Consider the following 13,710-nt stretch of genomic DNA (forward strand, 5'->3'; position numbering starts at 1 on the left):
TCAGCTAGGTATGGTTTTATTGCCATGTCAACAGTGAACACACATCGGAAACCACTTCCTGATCACTCTGCCACTGCACGTCAGAGGAAAAAAGTAGCTTGGCTCTAGGCTATATACAGCAGAGACCCTTAGAGCAGCTGGGTCGCCAACTTTAGAGAAGTTTCTGGAGCTGAGTCCAGAACAGTAACATGCCAGTGTCCCAGTCCCACAGTGTTCCATGCCACAGTGCCCCTGCTTCAACCCTAAGACTTGGATACCTTTGGCCCTTGAACACATAGCCGCCTCTTCTCGCAGGACTTGTTCTCCTGTGGCTCTAAGCCTTGCTTGGCCCACACCTTCATTAATGTCTCTCATTTCCGCATCCCAGCTTCCTGCTGGCTCCAAATGAGAATGTGATAACCTAGGAGGAGTGAGACCAGTCTGATTCAAACCTTCCACTATCAGTCTCTGAGAGCTTGGGGCTTGGCCAAGGGAACCTAGGACTTGGTAAGGAAATACCAGGAAATTGGACAGCAGCCAGGCATTGCCATGACCAAGACAAAGCAAGAGGAATGGAGGGCCTAGACCAAAGAGACCACTGTCTCCTGGTTATCTTCTTTATTGACTACTACCCTGGGGTGAATGTGGCAGGGTAGCAGGGCTAAGCTGAGGTTAGCCTGCATTGAACTTTGAGGAGTGGGTTGGGCTTGGCCAGTCTGAGATACAACCTACTTCACTCACCCATCACAGATGCCAGCGTGTCCCCAATGGGATTGAACTCATTGAGCTGCAGAGACAAGGGGATAAGATGAGGAGGGGGTGAAGGTATTGGCAGAGATAAAGACGAGCACCCAAGGACTAATTTCTGGTTATATTTGGTCAATAAGGTAGGTTAAATCCCTACTTCCTCCCATCATTATTTGAGGTCCCAAGCCTCACCGAAATGATACCAGAAGATTCTGGGTCATAGAGTTGATGCATCATCTTCCCTGAGCTTCCATCAAACACATCGATCGTCCTTAATTCATAGGGGGTACAACTTTTGAAATTAGGATCTGGGTATCGGCCCACAACAATGAGGTTGTACCGAGGATGCCAGGCTGCCTGGGAGATGGAGAGGCCGGTCATGAGAGTAAATGCAGAACACTATCAAGAGGGACATCAAAAGTATTCTTTGCCACTAACAACAATTGTTAATACAACTGCCAACAATTTAATAATGGAGACAAGACCTATATGAAACTACAAGAATGGTTCAATTGTGTGTACATCTACCATTGCAAATTTTAAACCCCCAGCTGGCCTCCCTGGCCCTTAGGACACCTTCAAGGCCTTCTCTCTCTTCTGCATTTCCTGAGATCATATGAACTGATAAATGTTTTTTTTTTTTTTTTTTAAAGATTTTATTTATTTTATTTTTTCCCCCCAAAGCCCCAGTAGATAGTTGTATGTCATAGCTGCACATCCTTCTAGTTGCTGTATGTGGGACTTGGCCTCAGGATGGACGCAGAAGTGGTGCCTCGATGCGCACCCGGGATCCGAACCCGGGCCACCAGCATTGCAGCGCGCGCACTTAACCACCAAGCCACAGGGCCGGCCCCTGATAAATGTTTTAACATCAGCCTGACCCAGATATTAACCAGAGGTAAGCATAAAGCCTCTGGTAACCAAAACCAAACAGGACATGAGTTCTGAAGTAACCCCATTACTGTCCCTCCTCCATCCACGAAGAGTTGAGTATGAAATGACTAGTGGCTGAAAGGGGTAGGAAACCTATGTTCCCCAGATTACCCCACCCATAACCTATCTGGCAGTTATAATGGAATGTCAGAATCAGATGGGATTATCCTAGGACAGCTTCTCAAGGAATTTTTGAAGGAGGATAGACATGGTTAGCAGGAAGGAAGAAGTAGTGCATGCAATGGTTTGGAAATAAGTCACTAACAAGTCCTGGGAAGCTGTAAGTTGGCCTGGCTGGATATGAAGTGGGGGATGAGGACAGATGAGTCAATGGGAACACCAGCTGGTGAAGGACCAGGTTATTACGGTGAAGGACTTGATGTTATTAAGAGCTTGGATGTGATCTGAGGTATGTGGAGGCCACTCTTAACACTACATCACCATTTACTGAGTACTCAGCAGGTGCTAGGCATGGTGCTTTAAGTATACTCATTCATCCTCACAACAGCCCGTCAGTTAGATACTATTATTCCCTTTTCATAGATGAGGAAACTGAAACCCAAAATTTAAGTCATTTGCCTAAAGATTCTAACCCAGGGGTGTCTGCCTGTCTGAGGCCAGTGCCCCCACCACTATGCTATACTGACCAAAGAAGTACAAGCATGAAACTTGGAGATCTGAAGAGGGGCTGTGGGGCTGTGGTTCTGGAAAAGAATATCAACTAGGAGAGCAGAAGAACTGGCAGAGTCAGACTGCGTGGGGGCATGGGCAGGAAGGAATCGCAAGACTTGAAGACTGTAAGCCTTGGGGAATGAGGCGAGAGAAGGCTAAGGTTAGCTTTGGATCAGCTACACACACAGTTAACTGCAGCTGAGGGCAGGACAGAGGATTGAGATCTTAGAGAATGCCCAGTGAGGAGATCGGGGCTGGGCTGAAATAACAGGAAAATAGCTTATCAGAAAGACAGAAAACCCAGCAAACTTCTGCAAATGGGATTGCAGAAGTGGGACCAAAGGAGCAGAGGAGCGAGGGGATGAGACTGCTTTGTGTCAGGGCAGGAAGAGATCTGGGATTAAAGGCTTCCATATCTGCCCTCTCCCTACCTTGCACAGACCCAATCTGTCCCGTGATCACAGCTCCCCTCCCTCCATCACTTACCTTGATGGGCGTCAGGTGCTGGAAGTGGCGGTGAGGGTGTGGGATCAGGGTCAGGGGGCAGTCCCACTGGGAGGCCGAGTAAACCCGGATCTCGCTCTTCTGGTCAGTGGTCAGGAGCTGGGCTCCGTCAGGACTGAAACAAGCTGGCAAAGTGAAAAGCCCCTGAGCTAAAGAAACCACAGCCCCCTGTTGTCCTGGCCCCTCACAGGCCTTCTCTTGCAGGGCCTCCCTCCCTCCTGCTCCTCTCTCCACAGGGGTGGAAAGGAGGAGGTGAACCTGGGCTGTGAACAAAAACATTCTAGAAACTCAGCAGCTGATGGGGGCAGCTAGAGTCAGAAAGGTCCCAAGACATCAGCTTGGCTGATGCTCTCAGGGGTCGAGGTTTGACCTAGCAGCTTCTACACTGGAGGGAAAACCCCAGAAGCGGTCATGTGGGCAGCCTGCAGGAAGGACGAAGTCTGGTATATCACACCTGCGTTGACAGGATGCCTGTGCGGCAGCGAGTAGAGGAAGCTGGATTTCCCTCTAACCTGGCGCAGGTCCCAGATTTTCACTGTTTGATCTACGGAGGCTGTGGCCAGGAACCAGTCACAGCACGGGTTCAGGGCCACATGGGTCACTTTCTTTTTGTGCATTCTCAGATTCCAAAGCTGCAGAGAAGAGCTCGGTTCAGGAGGGGCACAGAACCGAGGCTGGGGGTATGGGAGGGACAGAGAGGGTCTGGGCTCCAGAGAACGCACCTCCTTGCCATCCATGTTCAGCAGGACCACGTGCCCCACGTTGTCTCCTGTGACCACCATTCGGCTTTGGGCAGACACATCAAGGCTGCAAAACCAGAAGCTGGAGGGAAAGACTGTGCTGTAAGATTCTTGGGGACAGAGGCAAGGTCCATTTATTCACTGTTGCAGCTCTGGTGTCTAACGCATAGTCAATATTCACTCAATATTTGTTGAATGAATGAATGAACCTGTCCTGCTATGGACTCCCGATGAGGAACACTCAGACTTATCCACACCAGACAGAGGGTATGGGGGTGAGGGGCTTAGAAATTTGTGCAGTTACTGCTGGGCCCAGGATCCTCAGCTAGTAAAAGTCCCTGAAGCAGCCAAACCTCAGAGCCATAAGGCAAGTCCTAGCCTGCCCCCTACAGCCCTGGGTTCTGAGAAAGACTCCTTTATTGCTCTCATCCTTTCACTCTGCACCTGTGAGCCAAAGATGACAAACCAAACAGGGACTGCCCAGTTTTGTTCCACAGAGCGTGCTAGAAAGGAACTTCTGCCCCCTTCTGAGCATTGAAGGAAAAAAGCACACACAACCCAGAAGCTCTGTCTTGCTCTTTTGTCCCTCAGACTACTTGAGGACGAAGGGATTGGATAGGGGGTGCTCAGGGATCCTGATGCCCAGCGAGGAGAGCTCAGATTCACATTTTTCTGTCAAACCCTCAAATCCTTGCTACACTGCCTTTTGTATCCCCTATGAACATCTTTAAGAGGGGGAGGGTTTCTTGGGGAAGAGTAACTTGGAGCTGAGTCTGTCCAGTCACCTGTCCTGACTGCGCGGATGTTTCTTATCCCGTGGGCAGCCCAGGATGACATGCAGTGCTAGTCAAACTCCCACACCCTCAATTCCTTAGGGAGCAGTTAGTCGTGTCTCTGGCTAGAAATCAAAGTGATAAGCATTTTGTAGTTTCTCCAGCCACTTGCTCTTGGGGAGTCCAAAGTGCTTTATGGACATGATTCTATCCATTTAAGCTTCCATCAAGGACCTGGTTGGGTCATTACACCCCAGCAAATGTAGGGAATAAAATCTGAAGTTCTTAGTTCCTGCTCCAACCTTTAAGTGGCTTTTGAGGCCAACACCATGTTGACTTATCTAGTGAGAATCAAGGTCCAGTCTAATATAGGAATGACGTACAGAAGAGCTTCAGCCCTTCCCTTGCTGAGAAGAGCTGAGGCTCTGGAACCCCTCCCCAAAGCAGTAACCCACCTGGCCCAGAGTAAGAGCAGCTAAAGAAAGAGTTTGAGAAAGAGAGGGAAGGGTGAAAAGTGGCTAACACCTTTCCTTTCTTCCCTGTGCCAGGTCTGAGTAAAAGAAATAGGATCTGGGTGCTCTCGCCAGAACTACACCAAGAGCCTCGAAGCCCTTTTCCCTCCTAGTTAACTACTCACTTGAGAGTGTCATAGCTGGTAAAAACTCGGAGAGTGTTGCCTTTAAAGTCTTGCAGCCTAGTTGTTCCCTCCATTGAGGAGGTGAAAAACTGGTTGGTATTGAGAGGGTTAAACTTCAGCCCAGTGATGCTCCCTCCAGCTCCAATCTAGCACGAGGAAGAAAAAAGCCAGTGAGTGATGAAGGCCCCGGAAGAGGACGAGGCCTGGGTACACATGCTCTGCCCCAAAAGAAGAGCCAGGCAGCCAGCACTTGGGGCCAGGCCAGCTTAGATGCCTAGACACTAGGATGCTCTCCACAGTGCCCTTTATTTCTTAAGGTTTTAGTTTTAATTTTATTTTTTAAATTAACATACAGCAAATTTGGTTGTTTTGGTATACAGTTCTATGAATTTTAACACATGTATAGATTTGAATAACCGCCACCAAAATCAAGATTCAAAACAGTTCTGTCACTCCCTAAAACTCCTCATGCTCTCCCACTGTAGTCACACCCTGCCCCCAACCTTCTCCCCTGATCTGGTCTCCATCACTATGGTTTTGCCTTATATAGACTGTCATATAAATGAATCATATGGTGTGCAGCCTTTTGAGACTGGCTTCTTCATTTCACTAAGCATAAAGTCCCTGAGATTCATCCAAGTTGCTGTGTGTATCTATAGCTCGTCCCATTTTATTGCTGATAAGTATTCCTTGTGTGGATGTACCATAGTTTACCACAAAGTGCTCTTTTTAGAAGAGCTTCAGCTCAGACTAGTGGCTGGGTTAGGAGGGCAGGAGTCAGATCTGAGCCCCTTCCTACTTTTTCGAGACATCCCAGACAAGGATGATGAAAATAGTCATGATAACATCAATAACGTAACTTTATTAAGTGATTATTATGAATCAGGCACTGTTTGAAGAACCTGACATCCCCAAGAGCTCCTATTCCACTTCTTCCTTGTGCTGCTGCTAGCGCAGCCTCACAGACCTCCACGGGGCCTCTTCCACGACATTCACTTAACTCGCTCAACATAATAACTGGCACCTTCCATTTCCTCTCTAAAACATTCTAACCAATTGCCATGGTCTGCCAAACCCTTGCTGCTAGTAAGATAATCTGCTCCCACCAGCTGAGTTCTATGCTTACCAAGGGTTAGTTGTGTTTGTTCTTAAACCTGTATATGCCAGATGTACTTTCCACTGTAATTATGTAATCTAATTAAACATATAACTTAATTACATGTTATTTAGTAAACATTTAAACTTTAAACATTTAATTAAATGTAATTTAATGAAACTGATGAAATAAATGCAAAAAGAAAGACCACTGTTATTTCTATGAAAGCCATGTTGAATGCTTTGGAAAAACTAGATAAAAGTTTTATCTATAAATAATAACAACTATAAATAATAGTTGTCAAATCAAGCATGAGTACGATACTTATAAATGATTAGGGTACGAAATGCTAAAAAGTTTAAAAGAATCTGCAATCAGATGGCTTCACAGCTATCTTTAAATTATGTCTCCACTTTAGGGAAATAGAAACTAGACCCTATAAAGAATACATTATGGGTGTGGTTTATGTCAGACCAGGTGAACCCTAATCAGCAGACCGTTAGTCCAAGAAAGGGACTGGCCCTATGTCAAAGCATTAGTAATAAACACATACATAAACATTTCAAGTTAAAATGCACAAGTGTTCTTCTAGCAAGGGTAGACTAAGTGGTTATGACCAACTCTTGCACTGAGAAGGACTAATAAAACCTGGGAAAAATACAAAAAATAAATATATTTGAAATTTCCAATTCCAGTGATGGTGGGGTAGCTCGTGTCAGGCCAACCTTCTGTTGAGAACAAGTAGAAAAGGAAGATAAAATATATGTCTTTAAAGAAAGGGTTTTGAAGTCAACGGAGAGCTATTGAGGCGTCAAGGACTTGAAGACCAAGATCCTAGCGAGGAGAGAAGCAGAAAGGTGAGCCTGACATTTGCAAGCTGCTTTTCCTGTGGAGGCATGTGCAGATTAGAGAGCTGCGGCTGAGAGGCAGAGAGGAAAACTGCCTATAAGCGGAATAGAAAGTGGTGGCTTAAAGTCTGAGAAGCCGAGCAGAGGTTTTGTCAGCCTCACAGGGCGAGAGCGGCCAAAACTGGAGTTCAGACCTGCTGAGGAGGAGAGATCGTGGGAAAAACCCAGCTTTTAGTTAGGACCCCTGACACCCTAGAAATAAGAGCAAACTAGAAATAGACCATCCCTCACAAAGACTGAAGTCCAGATTCCAATAATTTCAATCTCCAATCACATTATGGTGGTCTGCTTCCACCATACCCACCTGCCAGAGGAAAAAAATTCATTCTCTCTGAAGGAAAATAACACCACTCAGAACTTCAAATTATCACTACAAGTTTTCATACACAATGCTTGATATTAAATCTAAAATTATCCAGCATATTGGGAGACAAGACCAGATAACCAATAACTAAGAAAAAAAAACAACAGCTGAAAGACACTCACAGGAGATCCAGATATTGGAACTACCAAACACACTTTAAAATAACTGAAATTGGGCCGGCCCTGTGGCTTAGTGGTTAAGTGTGTGCTCTCTGATGCTGGCGGCCCGGGTTCGTATCCCGGGCGCACACCGACGCACCACTTCTCCGGCCACGCTGAGGCCGTGTCCCACATACGGCAACTAGAAGGCTGTGCAACTATGACATACAACTATCTACTGGGGCTTTGGGGGGAAAATAAATAAATAAATCTTTAAAAAATAATAATAATAACTGAAATTGATATACAGTAAAAACAGAGCTAATTTAAAAATGGACAAAGGGTTTGAATAGACATTTCTCCAAAGAAGACATACAAATGGCCAACAGGTATATGAAAAGGTGCTCAATATCACTAATCATCAGGGAAATGCAAATCAAAACTACAATGAGATATCATCTCATACCTGTTAGAATTATCAAATGACAATTATCAAAATGACAAAAGATAACATATTGGCAAGGAGGTGGAGAAAAAGGAACCCTTGTGTTAGTGGGAATGTAAATTGGTACAGCCATTATGGAAAACAGTACAGAGGTTCCTCAAAAAATTCAAAATAGAACTATCTTATGATCCAGTAATCCCACTTCTAGGTACATATCCAAAAGAAATGAAATCAGTATCTCAAAGAGATACCTGCACTCCTGTGTTCACTGAAGCCTAATTTACAACAGCCAAGATATGGTAACAACCTAAGTGTCAGTCAACTGATGAATGGATAAAGAAAATGTGATATGTATACATATATGAATATTATTCAGCCTTCAAAAAGAAAGAAATCCTGCCATTTGCAACAACACAGATGAACCTGGAGGAATGGTTATGTAAGTAAAATAAGCCAGATACAGAAAGACAAATACTGCATGATCTCACTTATATGTGGAATCTAAAAAAAGTTGAGGGCTGGCCCCGTGGCTTAGCGGTTACGTGCGTGCGCTCCGCTACTGGCGGCCCGGGTTTGGATCCCGGGCGCGCACCGACGTACCGCTTCTCCGGCCATGCTGAGGCCACGTCCCACATACAGCAACTAGAAGGATGTGCAACTATGACATACGACTGTCTACTGGGGCTTTGGGGAAATAAAAAAGGAGGATTGGCAATAGATGTTAGCTCAGAGCTGGTCTTCCTCAGCAAAAAGAGGAGGATTAGCATGGATGTTAGCTCAGGGCTGATCCTCCTCACAAAAATAAAAAAATAAAAAAAAATAAAAATTAAAAATAAAAAAAGTTGAACTCATAAAAGCAGAGAGTAGAATGGTGGTTGCCAAGGCTGGGGGAATGGAGGATGTGGGGAGACGTTGGTCAGAGGGTACAAAGTTTCAATCATGCAGGATGAATAAGTTCTGGAGATCTAATGTACAACTGGTGACTAGAGTTAATAATTCTGTGTTGTATACTTGAAATTTGCTAAGAGAGTAGATCTTGAGTGTTCTCAGCACACACACACAAAAGGTAACTATGTGAGGTGATAGATGTTAATTAGCTTGATTGTAGCAATCATTTTGCAATGTATACATGTATCAAAACATCACATTGTACACCTTAAATATATACAATTTTTATTTGTCAATTATGCCTCAATAAAGCTGGAAAAAAAACAAACAAGTGTTGGTAAAGATGCAGAGAAAGTGAAGCCCTCCAACGTTGCTGGTGGGAATGTAAAATGGTGCAGTTGCTTTGGAAAACATTTTGGCAGTTCCTCAAAAAATTAAACATAAAGTTCCTATATGACCCAGCAATTCCACTCCTAGATATACATCCAAGAGAAATGAATATGTATGTTCATGCAAAAACTTGTCCACAAATATTCATAGCACCTTTATTCATAATAAAATAAGAAAGGCTAAAATTAATGACTTAAACATCCATCTCAAGAAGATGTAAAACTAACAGGAAACTAAAGCCAAAGAAAGTAGAGGAAAAAATAAAAAACAGAAATTAATGAAACAGAAAACAAATATACTGTGGGGAGAATGGACAAAGCCAAAAGTTGGTTCCATGAAAAGATCAATAAAATTGATAAATCCCTGGTGAGACTGATCAAACATGAAGGCACAAATAACCAATTTAACAGATGGGGAAATGAACATCAACATAAATCTTAGACATTTTAAAAGATAATAAGGGCCGGCCCCGTGGCTTAGCGGTTGAGTGCGTGCTCTCCGCTGCCGGCGGCCCGGGTTCGGATCCCGGGTGCGCGCCGAGGCACCGCTCCTCCGGCCATGCTGAGGCCGCGTCCCACGTGCAGCAGCTGGAAGGATGTGCAGCTATGACAGACAACTATGTACTGGGGCTTTGGGGGAAAAATAAATAAATAAAATCTTTAAAAAAAAAAAAAAAAAAAAAGATAATAAGAGGATATCATAAACAATCTCACGTCAATAAATTTGAAAACTTAGATGAAATGGGCAAATTCCTAGAAAAATACAAACTTGCTGGGGCCAGCCCGGTGGTGCAAGTGGTTAAGTGCGCGCGCTCTGCTGTGGTGGCCTGGGCTTCAGCGGTTCAGATCCCCGGCGCGCACCGACGCACCGCGTGTCAAGCCATGCTGTGGCGGCATCCCATGTAAAGTGGAGGAAGATGGGCATGGATGTTAGCCCAGGGCCAGTCTTCCTCAGCAAAATGAGGAGGATTGGCAGATGTTAGCTCAGGGCTGATCTTCCTTACACACACACACACACACACAAAAATACAAACTTGCCAAACTGACAGAAGATGAAAGAGAAAATCTTAACAGTCTGATTTCTATAAGAAATTGAATTCACAACTAAAAACTTTCCTGCAAAATAAATTCCAGATCCTGGTGGCTTCACTGGTGAATATACTAAAAACTTAAGGAAGAAATAATATCAATGTTTTTTTTTAACTTTATTTTTAAACTATCTCAAACTCAGAAAAATTGCAAGAATAGCACAAAGAATTGTTTTTCTGGAACCACTTGATAATAAATAAATTGCCAACATGATGTCTCATCACCCTCAAATACTTTACTGTGTATTTCCTACAAAGAACATCTCCTTGCATAACCACAATAAGACCATCAAAACTTAGGGGTAAAGTAGCTCAAACTCATAGAAACAGAAAGTAGAATTGTGGTTCTCAAGGGCTGGGGGGAGGAGGAAATGGGGAATTGTTATTCAATGGATATACAGTTTCAGTTTTACAGGATGAAAAAGTTCTAGAGATCTGTTGCACAATGTGAAAAGTTAATACTACTGAACCGTACTCTTAAAAATGGTTCTGATGGGGGCCGACCTGGTGGCTTATTGGTTGAGTGCGTGCGCTCCGCTGCTGGCGGCCCGGGTTCGGATCCCGGGCGCGCACCGACGCACCGCTTCTCTGGCCATGCTGAGGCCACATCCCACATACAGCAACTAGAAGGGTGTGCAACTATGACATACAACTATCTACTGGGGCTTTGGGGGAAAAATAAAATTATTTAAAAAAAAAAAATGGTTCGAATGGTAAATTTTATCTTGTGTGCTTTCACTACAATTTTTAAAAGAAGTAGTATCACTTGCTACAGATATAATTGTAAAGGTAAAAAAGAAGGGAAAAAGAGCAATTTTATTTATTTATTTATTTATTTTAGTGAGGAATATCAGCCCTGAGCTAACATCCAATGCCAATCCTTCTTTTTTTGCTGAGGAAGATTGGCCCTGAGCTAACATCTGTGCCCATCTTCCTCTATTTTTTATATGTGGGATGCCCACCACAGCATGGCTTGATAACCGGTATGTAGGTCCGCACCCGGGGTTCCGAACCTTCGAACCCCAGGCCACCAAAGTGGAGCACACAAACTTAACCACTATGCCACTGGGCCAACCCAAAAGAGAAAATTTGCATGAGAAAATGGAATATAACTAATAAACCAAAAGAAAAAACGATCAGTGTAGTTTACCACATTAACAGAATAAAGGATAAAAATCGTATGCTGATAACAAAAAAGTATTTGATGAAATTCAATTATCACTCATGATAAGAATTCAGGCAAACTAGGAATAAAAGGGGAACTCAATCTGATAAGAGGTATTTAAAAACAAACATGTTTTAAAAATAAATAAGCTCTGACATATAGTTTCAGTTCTCCCAAAAGAACAGAAAACAGGTGTTCAAACAAAAACTTGTACATGAACATTCATAGCAGGTGTATTCATGACAGAAAAGGTAGAAACAACCCAAATGTCCATCAATAGATGAATGGATAAATAAAATGTGCTATATCCATACAGTGGATTATTCAGCCATAAAAAGGAATGAAGTTCTGATACATGCTACAACATGGATGAACCTTGAAAACATTATGCTAAGTGAAAGAAGCCAGACCCAAAAGGACAAATATTGTATGATTCCATTTACATGAAGTACGTAGAACAGTCAAATTCACAGAGACAGAAAGCAGATTAGTGGCGCTGGGGAGTAATAGGGAGTCATTGTTTAATGGGTACAGAGTTTTATTTTGGGATAATGAAAAAGTTCTAGAGACGGATGATGGTAATGGTTGTAAAACAATGTGAATGTACTTAACACCACTGAATTGTACACGTTAAAATGGTAAATTACATCTTACAATAAAAAGCAGCAGAAATCATACTTAATGATATAATATAAAAGCTTACTATGATCAAGAACAAGACAAGGATGTCTTTTATAGCCAATATTCAACAATGTACTAGTGGTGTAGCGGTTAAGTTCACACGTTCTGCTTTGGTGGCCTGGCATTCACCAGTTCGGATCCTGGGCGAGGACCTACTCACCACTCATCAAGCCATGCTGAGGCGGCGTCCCACACAGAAGAACCAGAGGTACCTACAATTAGGATATACAACTATGTACTGTGGCTTTGGGGAGAAAAAAGAAAAAAAAAGAGGAAGATTGGCAACAGATGTTAGCACAGGGCCAAACTTCTCAAAAAAAAAAAAAGTAGGCTGCTGGTTTCTTTAAAAAAAACCAAAGTACTAGAGGTCTTTGCCAATGGAATAAGTCAAAAAAGAAGTATGGGTAAAGGAAGAAATCAAACTCTCATTATTTTTATTTATTTATAAATAATTTTATTTATTTATTTTTCCCCCAAAGCCCCATTAGATACCTGTATGTCATAGTTGCACATCCTTCTAGTTGCTGTATTTGGGACGCGGCCTCAGCATGGCCGGAGAAGCGGTGCGTCGGTGCATGCGCACTTAACCGCTAAGCCACGGGGCTGGCCCTCTCATTATTTTTAGATGACAGGATTGTGTAAGAAAAAAATTTAAATCTTCAGATAAACTATTAAAATTACTAAGTGTGGATTTCTGCTTCCAACTATGATGGAGTATCAGAAACCAGATATATCCTCATGCCTTAAACAACTAGAAAAATGGACAAAACCCATGAATTAAGTTTTCAGACATTGGACAATAGGCAGCAGAAGACAGGAAGGAAAGAAATGAGGTAGCCCCACAATTGGGCAGCTTCCTGCCTAGATACAGGTTCCAGGCTGCACCATAGGGAGTGAGGACCCAAACAGCCTAGCAGTCTCACTGAGCGGAGTGGACAGAGTTTGGGAAAGCCAACATGGCAAGAATTTGTAGGGCAAAATGCAGGGGAGGAGGGAGACACACAGAGAGAGCACTCTGTAGATTTTCAGAGGGGCCCTCTCAAGTCTTCGAGTAAGTATTACTGTGTAAATGTGCATGAGGAAAATATCCACGGCTATGGGGGGAAAACACCAGAAATGAGAAGGAGGAGAAATCCTCAGAACAGTTTGTAATCTGAAAATCCAGAATGAAAAGATTCTTAATCTACAGAACATTGACTCCTCAGAAAGGTGCTGCCTCAGGGTGAGGCCAATTTACACCTAGACTACAGGCTGCCTTGGACCCATGCTAACTGAGGTAGATTGAATAATGGTCCCCTACGATGTCCACGCCTTAATCCTTGGAACCTGTGATTATTGCCCTAGATGACAAAAGGGACTTTGCATATGTGGTTAAGATCTTGAGATAGGGAGATTATCTTGGATTATCTGGGTGGATTTGATATAATCAAAATGGTCCTTATAAAAGGAACCCAGAAGGAGTCAGACTCAGAAGACAAGGCAATGTGATGATGGAAGCAGAAATTGGAGTGATGCACTTTGAAGATGGACGAAGGAGCCACAGCCAAGGAGTTCAGGTGGCCACAAGAAGCCGAAAAAAGGAAGGAAACAAATTCTCCCCTCA

General features: G+C 43.4%; 1 protein-coding gene across 3 annotated transcripts in view; it reads right to left on the reverse strand.

The window, feature by feature from the left end:
- DDB2 (damage specific DNA binding protein 2) overlaps nt 1-13,710 on the reverse strand; it is a 24,094-nt gene continuing 10,384 nt past the window's right edge. Inside the window, exons 4-10 of one of the 3 annotated variants that reach the window (XM_004436934.3) lie at nt 4,986-5,131; nt 3,558-3,657; nt 3,290-3,467; nt 2,818-2,960; nt 919-1,083; nt 721-766; nt 1-400 (exon numbers count right to left, since the gene is read on the reverse strand). In XM_004436934.3, the coding sequence (XP_004436991.1) occupies nt 351-400; nt 721-766; nt 919-1,083; nt 2,818-2,960; nt 3,290-3,467; nt 3,558-3,657; nt 4,986-5,131 (828 nt within the window). In that variant the 3' untranslated portion in view covers nt 1-350. Of the gene's footprint in view, nt 401-720; nt 767-918; nt 1,084-1,353; nt 1,580-2,817; nt 2,961-3,289; nt 3,658-4,985; nt 5,132-13,710 lie in introns of those variants that run through there. The other 2 variants (XM_087423010.1, XM_087423011.1) reach the window with 2 other exon arrangements.

This window comes from Ceratotherium simum, chromosome 34 (assembly GCF_057802395.1).
Source record: "Ceratotherium simum simum isolate JZ-2026a chromosome 34, ASM5780239v1, whole genome shotgun sequence".
NCBI classification, from domain to species: domain Eukaryota; kingdom Metazoa; phylum Chordata; class Mammalia; order Perissodactyla; family Rhinocerotidae; genus Ceratotherium; species Ceratotherium simum.